This window comes from Antennarius striatus, chromosome 6 (genome assembly GCF_040054535.1).
Source record: "Antennarius striatus isolate MH-2024 chromosome 6, ASM4005453v1, whole genome shotgun sequence".
Classification (NCBI taxonomy): Eukaryota; Metazoa; Chordata; class Actinopteri; order Lophiiformes; family Antennariidae; genus Antennarius; species Antennarius striatus.
This window is the reverse complement of record NC_090781.1, coordinates 8058458-8081664: the sequence shown is the minus strand read 5'-3', so window position 1 is coordinate 8081664 and position 23207 is coordinate 8058458. Positions and strand designations below refer to the sequence as shown.

General features: G+C 46.1%; 1 protein-coding gene and 1 long non-coding RNA gene across 4 annotated transcripts; one reads left to right on the top strand and one right to left on the bottom strand.

Annotated features, from left to right (window-relative positions):
• Nucleotides 1-1975: 1975 nt before the first annotated feature.
• Nucleotides 1976-23024, top strand: LOC137596780 (SH2B adapter protein 2). 3 transcript variants are annotated; one of them, XM_068317523.1, is made up of 9 exons: nt 1976-2163; nt 11406-12342; nt 17514-17615; nt 17771-17862; nt 18222-18322; nt 18418-18579; nt 18662-18861; nt 19778-19952; nt 20079-20226. In XM_068317523.1, the coding sequence occupies exons 2-9, from the start codon at nt 11437-11439 to the stop codon at nt 20111-20113; spliced, it is 1773 nt and encodes a 590-aa protein (XP_068173624.1). In that variant the 5' UTR covers nt 1976-2163; nt 11406-11436; the 3' UTR covers nt 20114-20226. The 3 variants fall into 3 exon arrangements, with proteins under 3 accessions (XP_068173624.1, XP_068173625.1, XP_068173623.1); XM_068317524.1 differs by having other exon boundaries at nt 19778-19994; XM_068317522.1 differs by lacking the exon at nt 20079-20226 and adding an exon at nt 21339-23024 and having other exon boundaries at nt 1977-2163.
• On the bottom strand, nt 19882-20743 carry LOC137596783 (uncharacterized). The gene is made up of 3 exons (XR_011035585.1): nt 20638-20743; nt 20206-20265; nt 19882-20015 (listed from the first exon to the last, which is right to left on the bottom strand). It is a non-coding gene; the product is annotated as an uncharacterized lncRNA (long non-coding RNA).
• Nucleotides 23025-23207: the final 183 nt, after the last annotated feature.

Sequence of the window (23207 nt, the reverse complement as noted above, 5' to 3'; positions counted from 1 at the left end):
TTATGTACATTTATTCACACTGTGAGTTCTTACAGTGAAATAAATGATTAATGCTGACTTGTGTGAAGTTTAAACAAATCATTTGTTATTTGGAGAGAACAGCTTCCAGTCATGTATGTCTTCATCTGTGCTGATGATGATGATGAAGATGATGATGATGATGATGATAATGATGAATCACAGGACCGGTCTGTTTAATATTAAATCACTGATTTGAAACCTTTACATTTAATTCAATCATTCTTTACAGCAGCAACAGATCCGTGGAGCCGGTCTGACTGAGAACAGACTAGATTAGATGTTGACCTTCTGGAGCAGCTCGTCCTCTCCCACTCCCACCTGTCTGTGGCCTGACCAGGTTACGCTTTAAGCCCTCAGCCCCACCATCAAGTCAGGGTCAGTCCACGCTAAGAGGATTAGCAGTGAAGGTGTGCTACGATAGAACCACTCACTAAGATGAAAACGTGGGCCGCGTGACCAGAGGAGTCAGCGCGTACGTCATGATGTCTCTGGTTTAACGGTGGAATCATCAGGAAAGAAAAGAACAGCCAAAAAAAATCCCTAAAAGACCCCAAACTAGGACTCAGAAGCAGAATCAAACTGAACAAATCGGACAACAAGACAGAACGAGTTTCAGCATCAACCTGCCGACAGATCAGCCAACCAACCAACCAACCAACCAACCAACCAACCAGCCAACCAACCAACCAACCAACCAACCAACCAACCAACCAACCAACCAACCAGCCAAACAACCAACCAACCAACTGATCACCTACTGATTGACCTGGATGTAAATTATATATATATATATATATATATATATATATATATATATATATATATATATATATATATATATATATATATATATATATATATATATGGAAATTTTTATTTATTTCCATAGAAATTACAGGACTATGAACACACACACACACACACACACACACACACACTAGTGTATTGTTGACTTATGGCAACAATAAAAGGGCGTGGCTCCTTTAAGGACAGTCGTCGGCGGCTGTATTGATCAGTGAAACACACACGCCCACACACGTGAAAGAAACAGTCACTTCGTCAATTCACCCACACACACCCACACACACAGGTTATGGATGTACGTGGCGCATCCTTCAAAATAAGAGCCCGCAGCAACAAAACTGCTCAAATCCACATCCGTTGTTGATGATTTATTTTTGCTGCTTGTTTTCTTCTGAAGGTTCTGTTTAAAACACCAACTGTTGAGTTTTGGTTCACGATATTCATGTGGCTTTGAGTAAATCCAGGGTGTAGCTTGTTCTAGGTTCCTGAAATAAAACAGAAGTATAAAAACATGTACTATGAATATTTTTACATGCATAAAATGTAAAGACCACGTCCATGTCCAACCTTTTGTTTGCTCGATACTGAGGCCTAGAAACCAACCAATGCCATGATGATGACTCCAAATGCACACCACTGGGCTTTTTCTAACATGTCAGGTCATTAAAAACAATTTAACTCAAGAATATAATTGTCTAGTCTTACTAAAATGATAAAGAACTAGATGACTCATGGTGGTCCACTGATTTGCACAATTCAATCCTGAAGTGGATTGTAATCAGGGTAATAATCTGGACCTGGGAGATTAAACCATTCAGATTCACTGACACACAGTCATTTAAATACGTTATTGAAACGTAAAATTGTTGAAATAGAATGACGTGGGTTCCCAGGGTCATGGATCTATTTTTTTATTTAGCACCAGGCAGATGGATGCAACACAGTGTCATCGTGGTGACGTCACACCATGTGTGTTGTGCCAGTGACACATCACCCAGTCATTTGTTAGAGGTTTTATCTGGACATATTTACCCGGTTCAGGTTTTTAATTATCTACGAGCTTTATTCTGAAAGAACAAACCGGAAGCACGATCCGTTCAGAATCTTGCTGACTTGTCATCGGCGGATGGAGAGCGGAGTCAAACCCCGAGCAGCACAGTGCGCACCGCGGAGAGATGGAGAGAGAGCTGCCCGGCCCTGCGCGCTCCTAGAGGAGGAGGAGGAGGAGGAGGAGGAGGAGGAGGACATCAGATGAAGAGGGGAGAAGCATGTTTGATCCAGAATAGAGCTTCACACCGGAGACACCGAGCAGCGGCATGAATCCGGTTCCGCATTGAGGTGAGATCCGCAGCCTTTTCTTTCATTCTAGCGCGTTTGGAGCGTTCTGGACATGTTGTGCTGCTGTCAGGAGACATCAGAACAACAACTAACCTCCAGCTGCTGAGGAAGAGGAGGAAGAGGAGGAGGAGGTGGAGGAGGAGGAAGAGGCCGATTCATCCCTGATTCCGTGATGAATCGTACCTTCATAACGTGCGTCTCGATGTTTTCGGGGGGATGCGCACCGATCAGCCTCCCGCACCGGAAGGAGCGTCGCGGCGTAAAAGTGGCTTTTTAGGATAATCTGTTTACGCGCCTGGAGGTCAGTCACAGGACAGCTCAGAGACCGGATGTGAGATGATCCCGGTTCGGTGTACCGAGTCCCTCTACCGGCTCCCATTCATCCGGTGCCCCCCGGTCCAGAAGCTGTCATCCATTCAGCAGGAGGCGGCTCCGGTTCCCATTCATGAATCCATTACGCAGCCCGCACGGCGGTGTTCTCTGACTTTAAATAGGCTCTCCGGGCCCGCAGTAAAGCGTCCAAGGCCTCATATTGGATTTCTCTCATGTGTCTTTATTCTGGCTGGAGTCAGTTAATATGAAGCATAACGAGCTGATCAGAACAGGATCGAGGCCCACATGGGTTCTGATCACAGGTTAGACTGCAAACCTGGGAGTTTTGTTTCTAAACCACTCGGGATTTTATTAGAACAGGACAATTTGCTGATATTTTTGTCTGTAATTCACCAGTAATACTGGTGAAAGACCATTTGATCCTAGTGAATCCATAACCACAAAATAAGACACTATAAACCTTTGTGTTTCATTTACTTCCTTATTGTGTAACTGAACACAAATCATTTTGTTTTATTGTGATAGAAATGATAGAAGTTTTAATCACATTGGATTATTATTATTATTATTATTATTATTATTATTATTATTATTATTATTATTATTATTATTGATTATAACTTACCAAACTGCATTGTGAGGCGTTGACGTTCTGGGGTTTGGGTCTGATGTCACCGCCTTGAATAATGATAATCATAAAAATAATCAGTGGGTGATTCAGAGGCCGTTAGAGAACACACACCTCCTCCAACGCCATCGTCACTAAAACCTGAACCATGTAGGAATTGATAGATTCCCCCAAAATAAAATCCTGTGACATGTCACGGTGAGGAGGCGATACATCATGTCATCGCACCCAGGGGCGTAGCAAACACCTGTGATGATGTCACCGTGATGACATCATCAGCCCATCTCACGCCGTGTGAAATCACAATTTGCAATCCCAGCGTTTATCATTGTGAATGTTCTCCTTTGTGCTTCATTCAAGGCACCAGGCGACAATTTGATGCAACAAAAAACTTTAATTCATACAAAATACGACAATAATGGACCAATAATTATAAACTAGTGATGACCGGTCCACAGCAGACGAGCGCCGTCCGTCTCCAAGTATTAAACCTGACGCTGTCGTCTCATCAGTGTGACGATCAGGCTGTTGTAGGATTTAAACCGACCGTGTTTTGCAGTACTATGCTCACACACACACACACACATACAGACACACACACACACACACACACACACACACACACACACAGTATTTCTCCTCCAGGAGGCTTGTGGTCATCTGTGAAATGAGTTAGACCTGGTGGGTGAGAGACGGCGAGGAAATGGAAGTCAGTGGTAGAATGTGTGTCTCCCACGCGCTACGTCCTTTATCACCGGCTGCCATATGGACGCCTGAGCTCACTCAATATTTACATTGTCAGAGAGAGAGAGGGAGAGAGAGAGAGAGTAGGCCTGAGGACTGCCGGTTGGAAAAGCGTACTTTAATGAATATGTTTAATATCGGTGTAATAATTCTCTACTGGTTAAATAAAAACAGGCAGACTGAGGAGACCTGGTCCCTGGTCAGATTGTGTTCTGCTACTGTTTGGTGATGTGGTGTGCTAACCTCTCCAGACACACACACACACACACACACATACACACGTGGGTGTATCGGCGTCTGGATCACTGCATACCTTCCCTGATTTCCGTCAGTGATGGCGTGACTCTGATGAGTCCACACAAACCCTCCAGACGGCATTCAGGCCCGTCAGGGAGGGATGGGGTTATCAGGGCCCAGGTCAAAGGTCGGCTGCTCTCAGGGAACACATCTAAAGCGGGTAGAGGAGAGGTCATCGCCGATGACCTCAGCTTGGGCTCCGTCTCGACCCGCGGCGTCTGATCCCTGTCCCTCGTCTCGACTCTGTATCTACAGTTTCTCCCTAAAGGGGCTTTTCTGCTGCGTCCACACGTCTTCTGATTTTCCGTGCACAACCTCTGGTTAGTCCACTGCTGAAGCTGGTTTGCGTAATCTCCACACACCCACTTACACCCGGACGTCCAGCCTGAGAATCAGCCTTTTGATTTCAGTACTGTAGATGAGTCACGTTTCCTTCATGTGACCTCCGTCCGTGTGTCATAGTCGGCTGTTTTCTGTCCGTTCCTACAAGGAACAAAACGTCACTACGTCAGGATTTGGTTTACATTTGTGCTGCAATTTAATTTCATCTGATTTTAGTGTTTTTCATCAATTGGATATATTTTACTACCCTCAGCAGTTTGTTATCCTGCTTAGCTACTGCTAAGTGTTTGTGGGCGATGGTTTGTTTGTTGGTCTGTCTGTATTTTAACAGGATAACTCCAAAAATTATACATAGATTTGTGGTTTTTTTCCATGGTCCATAGCTTAGAGTACTTCCCAGGTCCTTGCTTCCAACTTCATGTATGACACTATAATGCTTGGACAAATATTTTCATGACATTCATCCAAGATTACCACAGTGTGATGTGGACACAAATAATATTCCTGATCTTCTCATCTAGAATGGATTTAGGAACCAAGGGGAGAACAGAAACTGTGCTGACTGCTTGTCTTTGTATTTGATTTCAAGCATTCCTTTTCTAGAACAGTTAAATATTAAGTCACCCTAACTGACTTAGGTGTGACTTTATTGACAGTCACTGTGTTACTGGCCTCAGGGGTAAATATCAGTACTCCCACCCCCTCAGGTAGAACTGAAGAATCCTCTTGGATGAGAGATGAAACATCTTCAGACGCTAAACAGAAGTCCGGTTTCTTCAGATTCCACCTTCAAGGATCTCCCTGACCTGATGAATGACAATCTACACCAAAATAACTGAGAAGTTGAGAATTTCTAACATTCCCTTGATAGTTATGACACAGAGGCATTCTCAGGAATCTGTACTTCCACTTTGGAAACAGAGAGATGTTCAGCATTGGTCTATGATGAGTTTTTACTTCACGTTTTTATGAAAGTCGGTGGATAAATAGACCAAAAAGGGATAAATTAAAATAAACTTGTTATTGTCGTATCCTTAAATGTCCCCGGTTTACATTTAAGAACTGCAATATTTCCATCTTTATGTTTAAACATCTAATTAATAGCTTCATGTAGGGTGGAATACCCAACTGGGGGGGTGATGCGCCCTAGACTAAAATATGGCCCAAACTCCCCGGGGTGGGAGCACGCTATCGCTTGTCAGCTTCATCGGCCGTCACGTCGCCGAGTGCCGTGCTGCTGGCATGAAAGCGCTTGCAAACAGCGTGGGCGTGTGGCTGTGGAAGTTTGTTAATCTACATCTATACAGTGTTTATCTCTGCAAATACACAGAGGTATGCGTACACACAGCTTTAAAAACACAAATCCTTTTACATCCGTTGTGTTTGGCACCAATATCATTTCCTCAGTAGCTCTACATCGTTACCACAACACCACAGTATTAATCAGGCATATGTAGTTCTTGGCAGTGTGTGGTGGAGTCCGGTGAGGGTTACGTGAAGCGGGGGGGGGGTGTGTTTCCAGGCTGCTCCCTCCACAGTAATGTCTTTTTCTTCTCCTCCTTGGTCAGTTTACTGTTACAGACAGAACCTCTCAGCCATCTGACAGAGATATCAGCCCTGTTCCCCGGGGTAAAGACGAAGAGGAGGGGGGCACAGCAGTAGTAGTGGTTGATTTTTACAACAGATAGGGTCTGAATGGGGGAGGTGGGGAGGGGGCTACTGAGGCCTGAAGGATGGAGGTGAAGATTCCCCCTGATTCCCTTCATTCATTGTTTTTGTCAGACTGAGGGAAGTTGTGTGGATGTGAGACTCGACTTGGTACCTCTGCCCCCCTCCCATTCTGTAGAGTCTCACTTTTTATGATCCCCTTGTCTCCACCACCTCCGCACAATCACTGATTGTTTTAGCAGCTGCCTTATGGAGCAAAAAATATGCCCTTTTGCAACTGGGGGGTGTACTCACATCCTCTGTGTTGTTAAAAGTGTAAAGCAATGTAGATAAAGAGAGGTATGTTAATGTGGCTCGGAGACTCCTGGACAAATTAGCATCTGTTTACTAGCAAATTCAACATGTCGGTGTAAAGAATTACCGAAACCCTCAGCCGTCGCTGGCTGAAGGTTTCCAACCTTTTTTACCTCAACTCACCCCGACCGACGTGAGGAGAGAGTGGAGTCTGTTTCACCCCCGCCTGTGTAAAGAGAGTCCTTTCCAGGATCAACCTTTGCAAGGCTGCAGGTCCAGGCAAGCGTACCTGGACACACACTCAGAGATTGTGTGGCGTAGCTCCGACCTGTCCTAATAGATGTCTTCCTCACCTCTGATGCAGGCTGACACCTGAGCCAAATAAATCCCCTGTGCCATGTCTGAATGAATACCACCCAGTAACACCGACACCAATCATAAGAAAGTACTTTGAGAGGGTTTTTTTTTCTTGTTCCCCACCCAATCTTGGGCGCTCACCAACCACAAGTATCTGGCCTTAACTCACCTGGTAGATGAGGACACTGGTGTCAGAACGCTGTCTTTAAAACACCATCATACCTCTTCAGATGATATGTCCAGCCCCGGTTCTCTTCGGGAGTATGGGGTACCGAACCCCTTGATAAGGGCTGTTCGGTCCCTCTACGACCGATGTCAGAATTTGGTCCGCATTGCCGGCAGTAAGTCGGATTCGTTTCCAGTGAGGGTTGGACTCTGCCAAGGCTGCCCTTTGTCACCGATTGTGTTCATAACATTTATGGACAGAATTTCTAGGTGCAGCTAAGGCGTTGAGGGTGTCCGGTTTGGTGGTCTCAGTATTGCGTCTCTGCTTTTTGCAGATGACGTGGTGCTTTTGGCTTCATCAAGCCGTGATCTCCAACTCTCACTGGAGCGGTTCGCAGCTGAGTGTGAAGCAGTTGGGATGAGAATCAGCACCTCCAAATCTGAGACCATGGTCCTCAGTCGGAAAAGGGTGGAGTGCCCTCTCCAGGTTGGGGATGAGATCCTACCCCAAGTGGAGGAGTTCAAGTATCTCGGGGTCTCGTTCACGAGTGAGGGTATGATGGAACAGGAGATGGACAGGTGGTTCGGTGCAGCGTCTGCAGTGATGCGGACTCTGTATCGGTCCGTCGTGGTGAAGAAGGAGCTGAGCCGAAAGGCAAAGCTCTCGATTTACCGGTCGATCTACGTTCCTGCCCTGACCTATGGTCACGAGCTGTGGGTCGTGACCGAAAGAACAAGATCCCAGTTACAAGCGGCCAAAATGAGTTTCCTCCGCAGGGTGTCCGGGCTCTCCCTTAGAGATAGGGTAAGAAGTTCGGTCATCCGGGAGCGACTCAGAGTAGAGCCGCTGCTCCTCCGCATCGAGAGGAGCCAGATGAGGTGGCTCGGGCATCTGGTTAGGATGCCTCCTGGACGCCTCCCTGGTGAGGTATTCTGGGCACGTCCTACCGGGAGGAGGCCTCGGGGACGACTATGTCTCCCGGCTGGCCTGGGAACGCCTTGGGATTCCCCTGGAGGAGTTAGACGAAGTGGCTAGGGAGAGGGAAGTCTGGGCTTCCCTGCTTAAGCTGCTGCCCCCGCGACCCGACTCCGGATAAGCGGGAGAAGATGGATGGTTGGATGGATGGATGGATGGATGGATGGATGGATGGATGGACGGTTCTCTTTGCTCTACTGTCCATCTCAAACCAACCGCATCAGCAGGTTTGTGGATGACGCAGCACCAATGGAATCTTGTCAGGAACAACCATGAGATGCATGACTGAGAAGAATGTATGGAGGGAAAACGAAAATGTCTCCTAGAATTTGGGAAGGTGCACACTGTCTGGAAGGAGGTTCCGGAGCATTAATTCTTCCCAATCTTGCAACATCCTTAAAATGAGTCGATCTAATCCATACCAACCACTCCTCCATCTGAGACGGACAATTGTTCTTTTGATTTTAGTTTAGTTTAGTTTAGTTTAGTTTAGTTTAGTTTAGTTTAGTTTAGTTTAGTTTAGTTTAGTTTAGTTTAGTTTAGTTTAGTTTAGTTTAGTTTAGTTTAGTTTAGTTGAAGGGGACAATGCAATTTCATAAAACACATGATTATACATGGTTAAAAAAGCCAGAATTAGCCAGAAGGCTACTTTTCATCTGTAGTCCCCTGGCCATGATGTATAAAAAGCAGTAAAAGCAATAAAATAGTAAAATCAGTAAAATACATCTACAATATAGTAAAAATATACATATTCAAACACTTACTGTACTATTAAAAGAGAATCACACATATCAAAACATAAAATTTGATCACAAATGTTTTTGATCACTGCGCTGCATCAAATGTTTTCCTCATCTGTATTATGGCCAGGTAGTCCTTTGAATGTTGTGAATGTTGTTGCCATGGAGAGTAGGATCTGCTTCACATGATGCCAGTGGTGTATCATGAGTTACAAATCAAGGATTTGATCTCTCCTCAGCATCAGTCATAAGTGATCCCCTCCAGTGAGTCTCAACCTGGGGGCCAGGGTTCCCCCACAAAGCGACAGAAGACTCATTGTTTTTGTAAAAAAGAAAATACAGTTTAAAATATTTTCTTTGATAAAATGTGAATTGCTTTTGTGATCACAACTTTGGGGGTCATGTTACAACTCCAAAAACTCAGAGATGGGCAGAAATGTAAAATTTTCTGTGTCAACATTCCACCATTTAGGAATGTGTACTGTATTACTAAATATCTTCTTCTTCTCCTTTCAGCTTTTCCCTTCAGGGGTCGCCACAGCGAATCAACTGCCTCCATCTAGCCCTGTCCTTTGCATCCTCTTCTCTCACACCAACTACCTTCATGTCCTCTTTCATTACATCCATAAACCTCCTCTTTGGTCTTCCTCTAGGCCTCCTGCCTGGCAGTTCAAAACTCAGCATCTTTCTACCAATATGTTCACTATCTCTCCTCTGGACATGTCCAAACCATCTCAGTCTGGCCTCTCTGACTTTATCTCCAAAACCTCTAACATGTGCTGTCCCTCTGATGTACTCATTCCTGTTCCTATCCTTCCTGGTCACTCCCAAAGAGAACCTCAGCATCTTCATCTCTGCTACCTCCAGTTCTGTCTCCTGTCTTTTCCTCAGTGACACTGTCTCTAGACCAAACAACATCGCTGGTCTCAACACAGTTTTGTACACCTTTCCTCTCATTTTAGCTGAAACTCTTCTATCACAACTGGATTACTAAATATATAGATATATATTTGTCTGAGAATGGCCAAATGGAAATACTCAAGGAAAGCCCAAGACCCACAGATTGTAGTCGTCCTCTGATCATTTTTCCTGTATATGTGTGTGTCCAGAGTGTAATCTGCTTTAGTCTGCTGAGCCTCAGAAACCTTAAGGCTGTTCACTTCCTCCAGCGTCTCATGGCTTCTATTTCATGCTGACTCGGATTTGTGTGTGTGTATGTGTGTGTGTGTGTGTGTGTCTGAGGGAGGCACATCCTCTTCTGTGCAGAAGGGCGAAGTGTGAGAAATGGCCCTCATCATGTTTTGTTGTTTTTCTGCTGAACGAGTGGAAAGTTGGTCAATTGCAACTTTTTAAATTCCTGTATTGACTTCTCGCTCTAAGAGGAAAGGATTTAGCTGTGAAATGTACTTTTTTGTATCTTGAGTGGATAAGCTAACAGATTAATTTATGAAAGAAGAGCAGTGATTTTCTCGGCTGTAGATTTCTCTGAATCCCAGTTTTAAATGGTTTCTCTTTCTCGGGTTGGGACTCTGGTGTTCTTTCCCGCATCGCATTCTCTCTCTGATCTGACATGAAGATACTTGAAGGATAAATTCCAGGAACCTCAGCGGCGCAGACATTTGCATCTATGTGTTATTTGGTTTAAGATTGCAACTGTAAAAAGCAATCATTTTAGCAGATGCAGTGAGTGAAAAACGGACAGAAACTGCAGCTCAGACAAAATAAGCTTTCAGTGAATGGGGTGTCGGCCGTCCCTGTGTGTGTCGCTCAGACAAAATCCTTTTATATGCATGATTTACAGAAAACAATTATCGGACTGATGTGCGTTTCATTGTGCGACCTGTTGACCGACGGCGTGTTCGTCACAACAGTGGTGTGACGATGCCCAAAAGAGTTTCACCAGTGATGTGATGCAGTTTGACAACCATGAGCCCAGAGAGGGAGGACATGAATGCACACATACTGGGAGCTGAAAAATATGTACAGTATTTTCCGCACTATAAGGCACACCTAAAAGCCTTTAATTTTCTCAAAAACCAACAGCGCGCTTTATTATCCAATGGGCCTTATTTGTGAAAAAAGTTTTGAAATGGGCCATTCATTGAAGGTGCACCTTATAGTCCAGTGCACCATATATGTGTGAAAAATACTGTAGTAAAACAATAAACTAAAAAATAATAAATGATTAAATAATAATAATATTTTTTAAATAAATAAAATAAATAAAATATAAAATACAAAAATTAATAATATTAATAAATAATAATAAACAATAGAAAATAAATGGTCTGCACAGAACTACAAACAGGCCAGGTTTCCAGAGCTCATAAAAAATGGAATAAAGTTGTTTTCACAGGTCTGAGATCATCGGTTTTTATACCATACATTTTATATGGGATGTCTGTATAATGAATATTTGAGGAATAAATACCAGAAACAGTAGAGAAACAATGTTTTTTATTGATAAAGACAACTTGTAGACAATCTGCATTGATGATATCAGGATGTAAACATGATAAAGACGAGCTGGCTGAGGAGTCTGCTTCATTCTCACATCTTGTATTCCTCTCTCCGTCACAAATGCAGGCTGTTCTCACCAGCTGTCGTACATCTGATCCGAAGCCAGGAGTTATGCAAATACCTGCTGCAAACGCTCTCTTTCCCTCCACACTGACACTCTGCTCTTTTTCCTCTCCAGCCTCTCCTGGGTGGGTTGGCATGGCCCAGTGATGAACGGAGCGGTGCTGCCCGGTAGCCCGGAGCTCTCCTCGTGCCCACTGCCTGACTGGAGAGAGTTCTGCGAGCTCCACGCTCGAGCCTCCGCTGCAGACTTTGTCGACAAGTTCCAACGCTTCCTGTCGGAGAACCCGTGCTACGATTCACCGGGCGCCGACGTGAGCTTCTCGCAACATTTTGCCCATCACTTCTTGGAGTGCTTCTCTGCAATACTGACCCAGACGCGGGAGAACCAGGCATCTTCACCTGGGGAGGACAATTCCAACGTGGTGCCAAAATACAGCATCGTTCCTTTCCTGGGAATTCAAGGCTGCCCTTTGTCCTACGGTCACGATCTTTACCAGAGACGCAAGGACGCCGGAGCGTCGAGTGAGTCTCTAGATAGTATGGACAGCGGAGGGGGAGGGATAGATGGAGGGGGTAGCGGCACCACCACCTCCAGAGGCCCCCAGCCAGGCCACAAGGTGTCCGCTCTGGGACAGTCCCGCAGCTCAGAGGATGTGTCCGTCAGCCACCCCAAGGCTCGCTTCAAGAAGGGCTTCTCCCTGAGGAACATGAGTCTGTGTGTGGTGGACGGCGTGAAGGAGATGTGGCACCGACGGGCATCCCCCGAACCCGACGGCCCCTCAGGAGCCAGGAGGGCTAATGGGGGAGGGGGAACAGGGGAGGCCGCAGGCAGTGAGAGGTGGTCCCAAAAGTTGCGGCTTCCCAGGGGTTCCCAGGGCCACAAGGCGGAGATGCTTGAGATCCAGAGGGAGGGGGCGCTGAGGTACATGGTGGCCGATGACACGAACTGTATGGGCGCCGCACAGTGGCAGAAGTGTCGCCTGCTCCTGAAGAAGACCAAGAGGGAAGAAGGAGGCGAGAGGTTCCTACTGGAGTTCTATGTTCCCCCAAAGGTAGACAAACACACACACACACACACACACACACACACACACACACACACACACACACACACACACACACACACACACACACACACACACACACACACACACACACACACACACACACACAAACACACACACTCTCTCTCACACACACACACAATTTGGACAATTGGAACAACTTTATTTAAAGCCATCAAAGGAGAGTCAAACAGCTATGAGAGACAAAATCCTGACAGGAACAGGATGTGATAAAGTCCATCTTATTTCCTTTTTTGTATTTGGAGGGTAGAGTCCAGGTCTCTGTCCAGACCATAAATATGGGCAAAGAGTTCACTAGAAACACTCCAGTCCCACTTAAAAAGCAATAATCACCAGATTATACGTAATGATTCGTTTAAAAATGTCCAGCATAATAATAATTCTTGGAAATAGTCATTCCTTGCAATCCCAATGGTCCTGAGTGACGTGTGTGTTCTACCCTGCCGTGGAAGACACACATTCACATACATGCATGCACACGTCACACAACTAACTAACTGACTAACTGACTAACTAACTAACTAACTAACTAACTAACTAACTAACTAACTAACTAACTAACTAACTAACTAACTAACTAACTAACTAACTAACTAACTAAAAAACAGAGTCAAGTGCATTGGTTTAACTGTGGTTAGCACTAACTTAACATTTCCAACAGAATGTGAATCCTGGGATAGTACTGTATGGTGCATGGAGGTACAGGAAATGGTCAAATACAGGAAGTGGTCAGATGGTATAATACAGGAAGTGGTTTTTGACATCTGATCCAGGGAACAGGACGTGGGCGTGGATGGCAGCCAGCTGCAAAGGCAGATCAAGATGAGAGTGTTGCTCCAGACAGATCAGCTGATAAGCCTCTGCTAGACTCCCCGACACACACACACATACACACACACACACACACACACGCACAGACACACACATGTTCAGATTAAGTTCTGGATCCACGTCTCTAGTCGGAGGCCAGGATGTTTTCTTCCTGTTTTGTCGCTGGAGGAACTGAAGGCTGCATCCAAACAGAGCCGGGGAGTCGTTTCTCCTGATCTTTTCTGAATTTTCTCTTCTGTCTTTATGGTTAACTTTAATTTAATTACGTTTTTAATCTGAGGGAAATTCAGGCGTGGCTCATTCCTGCTAAAGTGGTACCAATCATTCAGACTGTTTAGTTCCATAATGAATGTGTGTGAAGGAGCCGTTCGGCATAACGCGGCGCTCGTCACTCAGACCTACACCAGTAATTTAAAGCCCCACGCCTGTAATATAAAGTTCCTTCTTTTACAAGGGTTGCTGTTGAATCCTTCAGGCTGCAGTGAAGGATTTAATTTCACTTTGGCCCGTTCATTATCGCTTATTTTGGTTTTCAGTGAGATTACATTGGTGCAAAATTATAAAACTATCCAGGCAGTGAAATAAGTTTCTCAAGCAGAAATGACTGAAAATAGTATTGTTACCATTTAAAACCATGGCTGTGGTTTGTTGTCTGACATCGGTGAGCCACATCAGTGAGCCTCTAGTGTTTTTTTAAATGTCTTACTGAAATCTTACATTTTATTTGATAAGATTAAATATTGATGATCAATTAAGTTCAATCACATTTTATTTATATAGTGCTTAATCATGGCAACAGACATTTCGAAGCACTTAAATGAAAATAAATGAATGAAATGAAATAACAATTAAGGGTTAAATTTATAAATGACCCCCATTGAAATAACCACAACAAGTTTTGTTTGAAGAACCTTTTATATTAATAAAATGCCTGCATACGAACTTTCCCCACAGGTTTTACATTTGTGAATTGTGAAAGACTCAGCAAATGATTGAATGAATTTGACTGTTTGATTTGAATAATGCTGAGAAATATTTTTTATACATAAAGTATATATACAGTATACACACACACGCACACACACACACACAAACACACACACACACACACACACACACACACACACACACACACACAAACACACACACACACACACACAGACACACACACACACATATATATAAGCTGTACATATACTGTATGTATGTACAGTATTTTTCTGCACTATAAAGCGCACTAGATTATAAAACGCATCTGTGAACTCATCTTCAATGAATGGTTTCTTTTAAAACGTTTTTCATGTACAGTATAAGGCACATTGGATTATTATCTTGCAAGAGCTGCCAACTTATCGTGGTGGGGGAGTTTGAGTACCCGAATGATCCCAGGAGCTATGTTGTCAGAGGCATTATGCTCCTGCTAGGGTCTCCCTTGGCAAACAGGTCCTGGGTGACGTGCTACACGAAGAGTAGCACAAAAACCCCTATGATGAGTAAAAAAATCAAGGACTGTGATGTGGGCCAGTATTGCGCAACCGGGGCCCCACCCTGGAGCCAGGCCCGGGGTTGGGGCTCATATGCGAGTGCCTGGTGGCATGGGCCTCTGCCCACAGGGCCCAGTTTGGATTGGGTGGCAGTCGTCAGCATGGGGCACGACGAACCAATCCCCAGACAAAGAGTCTAGCTCTAGGGACATGGAATGTCACCTCACTGTGGGAAAGGAGCCAGAGCTTGTGAGGGAGGTTGAGAGGTACCGACTAGATATAGTCGGGCTCACCTCCACCCACAGCTTGGGCTCAGGAACCCAAACCCTTGAGAGGGGCTGGACTCTCCACTTTTCTGGTGTTGTCCAAGGTGAGAGGCTACAGGCTGGTGTGGGCTTGCTTGTGGCCCCACAGCTCAGCCGTCATATATTGGAGATCATCCCGGTGATCGAGAGGGTCAACCTGTCCCCTGCGCCTTCGGGTTGGGGACAGGTGTCTCACTGTCATTTTGGCCCACGGGCCAAACAGCAGTGCGGAATACCCGGCCTTCCTGCAGTCCCTGGGAGGAGTACTGAATAGTGCTCCGACTAGGGACTCCATTGTTCTCCTTGGGGACTTCAACGCTCACGTGGGCAATGACAGTGAGACCTGGAAAGGGATGACTGGGATGAATGGCCTCCCTGATCTGAACACAAGTGGTGTTCTGTTATTGGACTTCTGTGCTAGTCACAGTTTGTCCATAACAAACACCTTGTTCAACCACAGGGATGTCCATAAGTGCACATGGCACCAGGACACCCTAGGCCGGAGGTCGACGACTTTGTTGTTGTATCATGTCGTAGCAGACTATCGGTCAGCCTCGAAGAAATTCTTGCAAACCATTCGGCGCCTCAGGAGGGGAAAGCGGTGCATAGCCAACACTGTCTACAGTCGAGGCAGAGAGCTGCTGACCTCGAATGAGGATATTGTCAGGCGGTGGAAAGAATACTTTGAGGATCTCCTCAATCCCGCTGCCATGTCTTACACAGAGGAAGCAGAGGCTGAGGTCTCAAAGGTGGACTCGTCCATCACCCAAGCTGAAGTCACCGAGGTGGTTGCCAAACTCCTCGGTGGCAAAGCACTGGGGGTGGATGAGATTCACCCTGAGTACCTTAAGTTTCTGGATGTGCAGGGACTGTCATGGTTGACACGTCTCTGTAACATCGCATGGCAGTTGGGGACAGTACCTCTGGATTGGCAGACGGGAGCAGTGGTCCCTGTTTTCAAAAAGGGTGTGTTCCAACTATAGGGGGATCACACTCCTCAGCCTCCCAGGGAATGTCTATTCCAGGGTGCTGGAGAGGAGGATTAGACCTATAGTTGAACCACGGATTCAGGAGGAACAATGCGGTTTTCTTTCCGGTCGAGGAACACTGGACCAGCTCTACACTCTCCATCGAGTGCTCGAGAGTTCATGGGAGTTTGACCAACCAGTTCACATGTGTTTCGTGGATCTGGAGAAGGCATTCGATCGTGTCCCTCGTGGTATATTGTGGGGAGTGCTTCTGGAGTATGGGGTCCGGGGCCCTTTGCTGAGGGCTGTCCGGTCCCTGTATGAAAAGCCATAGCTTGGTTCGCTTTGCCGGCAGTAAGTCAGACCTGTTCTGGGTGCATGTTGGAGTCCGGCAGGGCTGCCATCTATCACCGGTTCTGTTCATAATCAAAATTTCTAGGCACAGCCAGGGTCCGGAGGGAGTCCTGTTTGGGAACCAAAGGATTTCATCTCTGCTTTTTGTAGACGATGTTGTCCTGTTGGCCTCTTCAAACCCGGACCTTCAACGTGCGCTGGGACGGTTTGCAGCTGAGTGTGACGCGAGTGGGATGAGGATCAGCAGCTCTAAATCCGAGGCCTTGGTTCTCGACCGGAAAAGGGTGGTGTGCCCTCTTCAGGTCGGTGGAGAGTCCTTACCCCAAGTGGAGGAGTTTAAGTATCTTGGGGTCTTGTTCACAAGTGAGGGAAGGATGGAACGTGAGATTGACAGACGGATCGGTGCAGCTTCTGCAGTGATGCAGTCGCTGTGTAGGTCTGTCATGGTGAAGAAGGAGCTGAGTCGCCAGGCGAAGCTCTCGATTTACTGGCCAATCTACATTCCTACTCTCACCTATGGTCATGAGCTTTGGGTCATGACCAAAAGAACAAGATCCTGGATACAAGTGTGAGGAGCTCAGTCACCAGGGAGGAGCTTGGAGTAGAGCCGCTGCTCGTCCGCCTTGAGCGGAGCCAGCTGAGGTGGCTCGGGCATCTGTTCCGGATGCCTCCTGGACGCCTCCCTGGGGAGGTGTTCAGGGCATGTCCTACCGGGAGGAGACCTCGAGAAAGACCTAGGACACGCTGGAGGGACTATGTCTCTCGGCTGGCCTGGGAACAACTCGGGCACCCCCCCGGAGGAGCTGGAGGAGGTGTCTGAGAAGAGGGAAGTATGGGCATCCCTGCTGAGGCTGTTGCCCCTGCGACACGGCCCCGGATAAGCGGTAGATGATGGATGGATGGATTATTGGAAAATTTGAAAATTAAAAGCTTTTAGTTGTGCCTTATAGTGCAGAAAATACTGTATATATTAAGAAATCTGCATATATCTTAAAAACCCTGCATACTGTGGAGCTGCAGAAGTGTTTAATCCAGAGAATTTCAGCCCTGTAGATTAAGGTGACCTTGTGTGAGTCAGGACCTACAATAGCCTGCAGTAGTGAAAGCTGTCTTTGTGTCTAGTCTGCTCTGCTTACACCAGCTATCAACCTTTTCACAAGAGCAACTGTGTTTGTGTGTGTGTGTGCTCGCATCAGTCCTCAAAGCCCAAAGTGAGCATCCCCCTGTCGGCCATTGTAGAGGTGAGGACCACCATGCCGCTGGAAATGCCTGACAAGGACAACACTTTTGTTCTGAAGGTAGGAACCGCAACCGTTTCACTGCTGCTGCGTTAACAGAGCTGCCTCCGCTTCAGAACGACTGCTCTACAAAAACAGGTTGTGGAAAAATGAGCTGGATGTGGTCCTTTGAACAGAGCCCACTGTGTGATTTGAATGTTTTGCTGCTTCCACAGGTGGAAAATGGTGTGGAGTACATCCTGGAAACCATTGACTCACTGCAGAAGAACTCCTGGGTTGCTGACATCCAGGACTGCATAGACCCCGGGTAAACCATCAGATAAATATTTGCTGTTGCCTGAAGATGGAGAAGAGAGGGATGGAGGGAGGGGGGTGCTAACACACACAGTCATTAATCATCAAATTAGTGGGATTTCTGACAGGTTGCTTTAACACAAACATGGGGTCGCCCCCACACCGCTGACATTCCTCTTCAGTTTCCTGGGTTAGCGGTCGTTTGTTGTGCAGCTCAGGACGTAAACAGGTGGAGTATTTGCGTCCGTGTTTGTAGGATGTGGACGTGCGTGGAGTTGCGTGTGTGTTAGCATTCTGCGATGTGTGTTTGCACACGTGTTCGCGTGTGTATACGTTCTTGTGGTTTTCCCTGACCTGCCTGCTTACGTACAGCGACAGCGGCGATGACATCGAGCTGGCGTCCTGTCCTCACGGTCAGGCCTCCAAAGACTGCTCCATGGTGGCCTCCTGCAGCTGCGAGCTGCTGTCCGAGGGTGAGCCAACGCTCATCGTTACGTAACAGTCAGATGTTTTCATTTTCACTCAGGTGGACGTGGTAAAATATTTTAAGATACATATTTATCTGTAGGTGTGTATCGTGCTTCGGAAAGGTCGTGTCCTGCAGCGGCAGAGCATTACAGCGCGCCCTCGGTACGCTGCAGGGAACCCCCCTTCACTCAGCACCCGTCCCACATGCCTTTAGAGCGCTTCCTCCAGTCCCCAGAGGCGCAGGCCTCCAACTCCTCTGCCGGTAGGAGTGAAATCATATCATTTTCTCCTCCAGATGAACAGAAACAACAGAATAAAGTCTGATTTGCGCTGATTTTGCTCAGGTGGTGAAGGAGCCAAAGAGTCCGATGGCGACGCCAGCCTGGTGGGTTACCCTTGGTTCCATGGTACGCTATCCCGCGTGCGTGCCGCTCAGCTGGTGCTGGCAGGCGGCGCGAGGAGCCACGGGCTCTTTGTTATCCGTCAGAGCGAGACGAGGCCGGGCGAGTACGTGCTCACCTTCAACTTTCAGGGCAAAGCAAAGGTGAGACAACGAGGGCAGGAGTGGTAGGAGAGTGGTTTGAATGTCAGCTCCATGTTCGTGGTTTGTGTGTGGAGATTAAGCAGTATTTGTTAAATGACCCGTGTACGCCAAAGTAAATAAGTACATACTTTATTTCCCCTTTTACCTGAGATGCTATTTAATAACTTCCAAAAAAGTTATTTAATGTTATGTGTGTCGAGGGACGGCTTTAGTGTTTCCATGCCGATGGGAGCTCAGGTCTCTTCCATGAGGAGATACAGGCTTCCTTCTGCACCGTGGTCGAAGCAGTTCAGACAAGAAATTTGTTGGATTAGGTATTTTAATTAGTTTAATAAAATACTACAAAAACCAAAACAGTAAAATTCCCTCCATCAGTTGTGCTTTTACTTCATTTATTTCCCTGATTTTATCTCCCTGATTTATTTCCCTGATGAATGACTTAAAAAACAAGATGAATTCAGTGGTGTGAGATGGAAATTTGAGAGGCTGAAGGACAAAATATTTCCAGCGTTACTCTATAAAATACAACCCAGATTTCATTTATGTTTTTTGTTGAACTCAAATATTGAACAAACTTGTTTTCGACGGGAGAGCAGCTTGTTCTCAGGACATTTTGGGATGCATCCCCCACAGCTCCCAGCAGACCAGAGTAGTCAAACCCATGAAACGATGCAGAATGTCAGAGCTGTGTATTCTTTTTTTGTAACCTGATCCCTGCGCATCACATCCTGTCAGCCAGCGGCGTCAAGGAAGTGTCAGCTGCTGCTCCTTCCTGTGGCGGTGTCCTCGCCGAAATGTCCTGACCTTTGTCTCCATCTTTTTTCAGATTTGTCCTGTCTCTCAATGCAATCCTCTCTCTTTCCTTGTTCTGTCGTTTTCTTTCCTATACCATTTATCCCCCCCCCCCCCCCCACAGCATTTGCGTTTGTCTGTGAATGAGAACGGGCAGTGCCACGTCCATCACCTGTGGTTTCACACCGTGTCGGATATGTTGAGACACTTTCACGCCCACCCCATCCCCCTGGAGTCTGGAGGCTCTGCTGACATCACACTACGCTCCTACGTACAAGTGCAGCGCAGCTCCAGCACAGGTACAAGAACCTGAAGTGCTCACTTGACACCGCCCATAGATGGTGATATATTTACTACTGTACCTGTGTGAACAAGAGAAATACGATTTTACATGATTGACTCTGATCTATGTTTTTTTGTCTTAGTGCCTGAAATTCCCCCAACGCCCCCTTATATTTGAGAAGTGATGGATATATCACCATATTATCTACCTGTCTATAAATAAACCTGCACACCTTCATTTTCTAAACACATCTGTAATGGAGCTCTCACCTCCACTGGAGTATGGCGCCCTCTCCTGTTAGGAGAAGTGCATGTACAGCTGATGAACACCTTAAGTAAGCAGAGAAACATGATCAAACAATCTCCACCAGGATCTTATCTATTTTTCTCTGGAACACAAGAAATAGAAAGTTATTCTAAAAATCTATTCTTAACTTTCTGAGCCATCCTGGCAAAAACACAACCTCTTTGGCAGAAATGACAAATGTTGATCACTTAACCTATGAAATGAAACATAACTTGAGTACGTTCAGGGTCAAAGGTCACTCAAAAAATAAATATCTAAAAAATAAGGCACAAAGTGAAATGCTTGCATTTTTTTACTTGTTGGTGGTTTTAACGAAAAAAAACCAAACAAACATCGCAGCTGGACGATCGCTCCTCAGGTCACCAAAGGATGTCGGAGGATGATTACAGACTCACAGAGTTCGGTGTGTTGGTGGATAGCAGAGGCTTGTCCTTAAACCTGGGCGACCCCCGGCCCTCCCCGTCCACGCTCACAGCCCTCCTGCCCTCTGCTCTCCTGGCATGGGATGAATGCCCTCCTGTACGGGGAGAGTGAGGGGGCGATTATACCGCAGGAGTTCTGCATGCAGGCCTCGCCTCTGGCCCCAGCCCACCCTGGAGGCCACAAAGACGCCTTCTGTTTTCTCAAAAGCCGGACCTACACACACTCCGTCCCAAACACACACACACACACACACACACACACTGCATAGAGCGGAGGTTTGTTTCGGGGTGTAAAAGGCTTTACTGATACGCTGCTCAGGCGTGTCTTTGGCAGCAGTGTTGTTGGTGTTATTGGCCCCCCCCAAATTAAAGGACAATAAAGGAGACCCACGCTGCCTGTGTTTACACGCCGCTCTGTGAAGAACCATTCGCCAGCAGGGTACAGTATTTTCCACACTATAAGGCTCACCTAAAGCCTTTAATTTTCTCAAAAACCGAAAGTGCGCTTATAATCCAGTGCGCTTTATAATCCAGTGCACTTTATAATCCAGTGCACTTTATAATCCAGTGCGCCTTATAGTGCAGAAAATACCGTAAAGCAACCAACAATTATCAGCAGCACAAGTTCATCAATATTCTTCTTCTCTTATTAAAAATCATGTCTTTCTCAACAGAGGTGAGCGTCTCCCCGGTCCTCACCCCACCCAGGGAGGCAGGCTGCCTGGCAGATCCATCCCAGCCATCCCTCCACCCTCCTGCTATCACAGCGCCTGCAGGGCCCCCTCCTGAAGGCCCGCTCTCTTCGAGCACCTCCTCCTCACCCACCGCCCTCCCCTCCGTCTCTCGCAGCGACCCAGGTACTGGGGGAGGGGGCGGAGGAGGAGGTGGAGGAGGGGGACTGCAGAGCCGGAGCAACAGCTCGGAGCGCCTGCTGGAGGTGGGCGGAGCCTCTGAGGATTATCACGACGCCGACGGGACTCGCAGGGCGCGGGCCGTGGAGAACCAGTACTCTTTCTACTGAATCCACCCCATCCAGTCTTCACTGATGTGTTTTTCCAGGTTGGATGAGATGCAGAAAAATTGGCGCTGACACAGAATAATCTGTTGGATGATGAAAATGTTCCAAAAAAAAAAAAAAATCACTATCAAACGTTCTGTTTTTGATTTTGTTTCGAGGCCATTTCCTGTTTGTCTGATTTGAGGGAGGTGAGATCAGGCTGATGAATCCCTTTTTTGGCAACTCGTTGGCTTTGTTTCAAACTCAGCTGTCATCGGTGCCACTGAACGCACAAACAGAAGGTCGGCGGAAGAAATGGGAGATGATGAGATGGAGCGGGAAAGTAAGGAGAGTAGCAGTGGAGAGAACAAGAAGACGAGTACTAGTGAAAAAGTTTTATTCGCATCCTCCGTCTGCTGACATCATCGTCCGGCTGAAGAGATGAGAGCTGGCGATTACTCTGAAGAAACAGTCCTTCCCCTCAGACCTCCTGAGAGCATCCCAATGATGTTTGGAAAGCTGCTTTGAGTCTGTCCCGGATATCCTCACTGTCCCTGCAGGGTCTCTGCTGTCCACAAACCACCAGGGGTGTGTTAGTGTTCGCTCGGAGATGTTTTCCTTTTAAGTGTAAAATCCCTAAAGGGTCTCAGCGTCCCACGTTTTCTTGGATTTAAAACGGACTGTTACAAGAATAAGGATCGTCTCACAAACCCCCCCCCCTAAAAAAATCACCATCCAGTTCTGATCAAAACAAAATTAATGTCCATAATTGACAATATTTCATTCATACGTTTTATCAACGCCTGCAGCACACATGATCGGTCGTATGTTGTGTTCAAATCTGTTTTTTAAAAAAAAAAAAAGCTAAAACAGAAGGTGAAAACGATACGAGTAAACCAGGGTAGCTCCAATATTCACAACCAGGTTGGATTATTTCTATAGGCGTGTGGTGGTGTATTCGATTTCAAGTATTTTTAAGCGGTCGGTGTGCTACAGTAGTGTTTCTAAAAAATAGTTTTCCAGGTCCTTTCATCCGGTGCTGGTTCTGGATCAAAAAGGCTTATCCTATGAATAACCCGTAGATTAGACACGCTATTAGTAAGACTTCACTTTTGAAGTCATGCCTCTAAGATTATTATTATTATTATACCAAATCCAGCATTTATAGGACGGACTGGGAACCTGTTTTTAGATAGGTGCTGTGTTGTGTACTATTTGTGTGGCCTAGAGCGGTACAGGCACTTTGGGAATTGGTAGCCCACTTGGTGGCCATTCTTGAATAGAAAGACGTGATATTCCAGATATAGTTTATGCAAAAGTGCTGACCTTAAGCTTTTTAGTTAGTAGTACGAATGAAGAAGTTTGTTTTTTTTACCATAAACTTCATATTACTGGCAGGATTTGTCGTGTTCCTCATCTTCATCACAATATAAACCCAGTTTAAAAGTTAGACATTTTAGAAAAACACATTTACTCACCTACTTGTCGAGATTTAAATATAGAAATATTCTAGAAGACTGCTGACTTATCTTAGCACAAAGAGGGA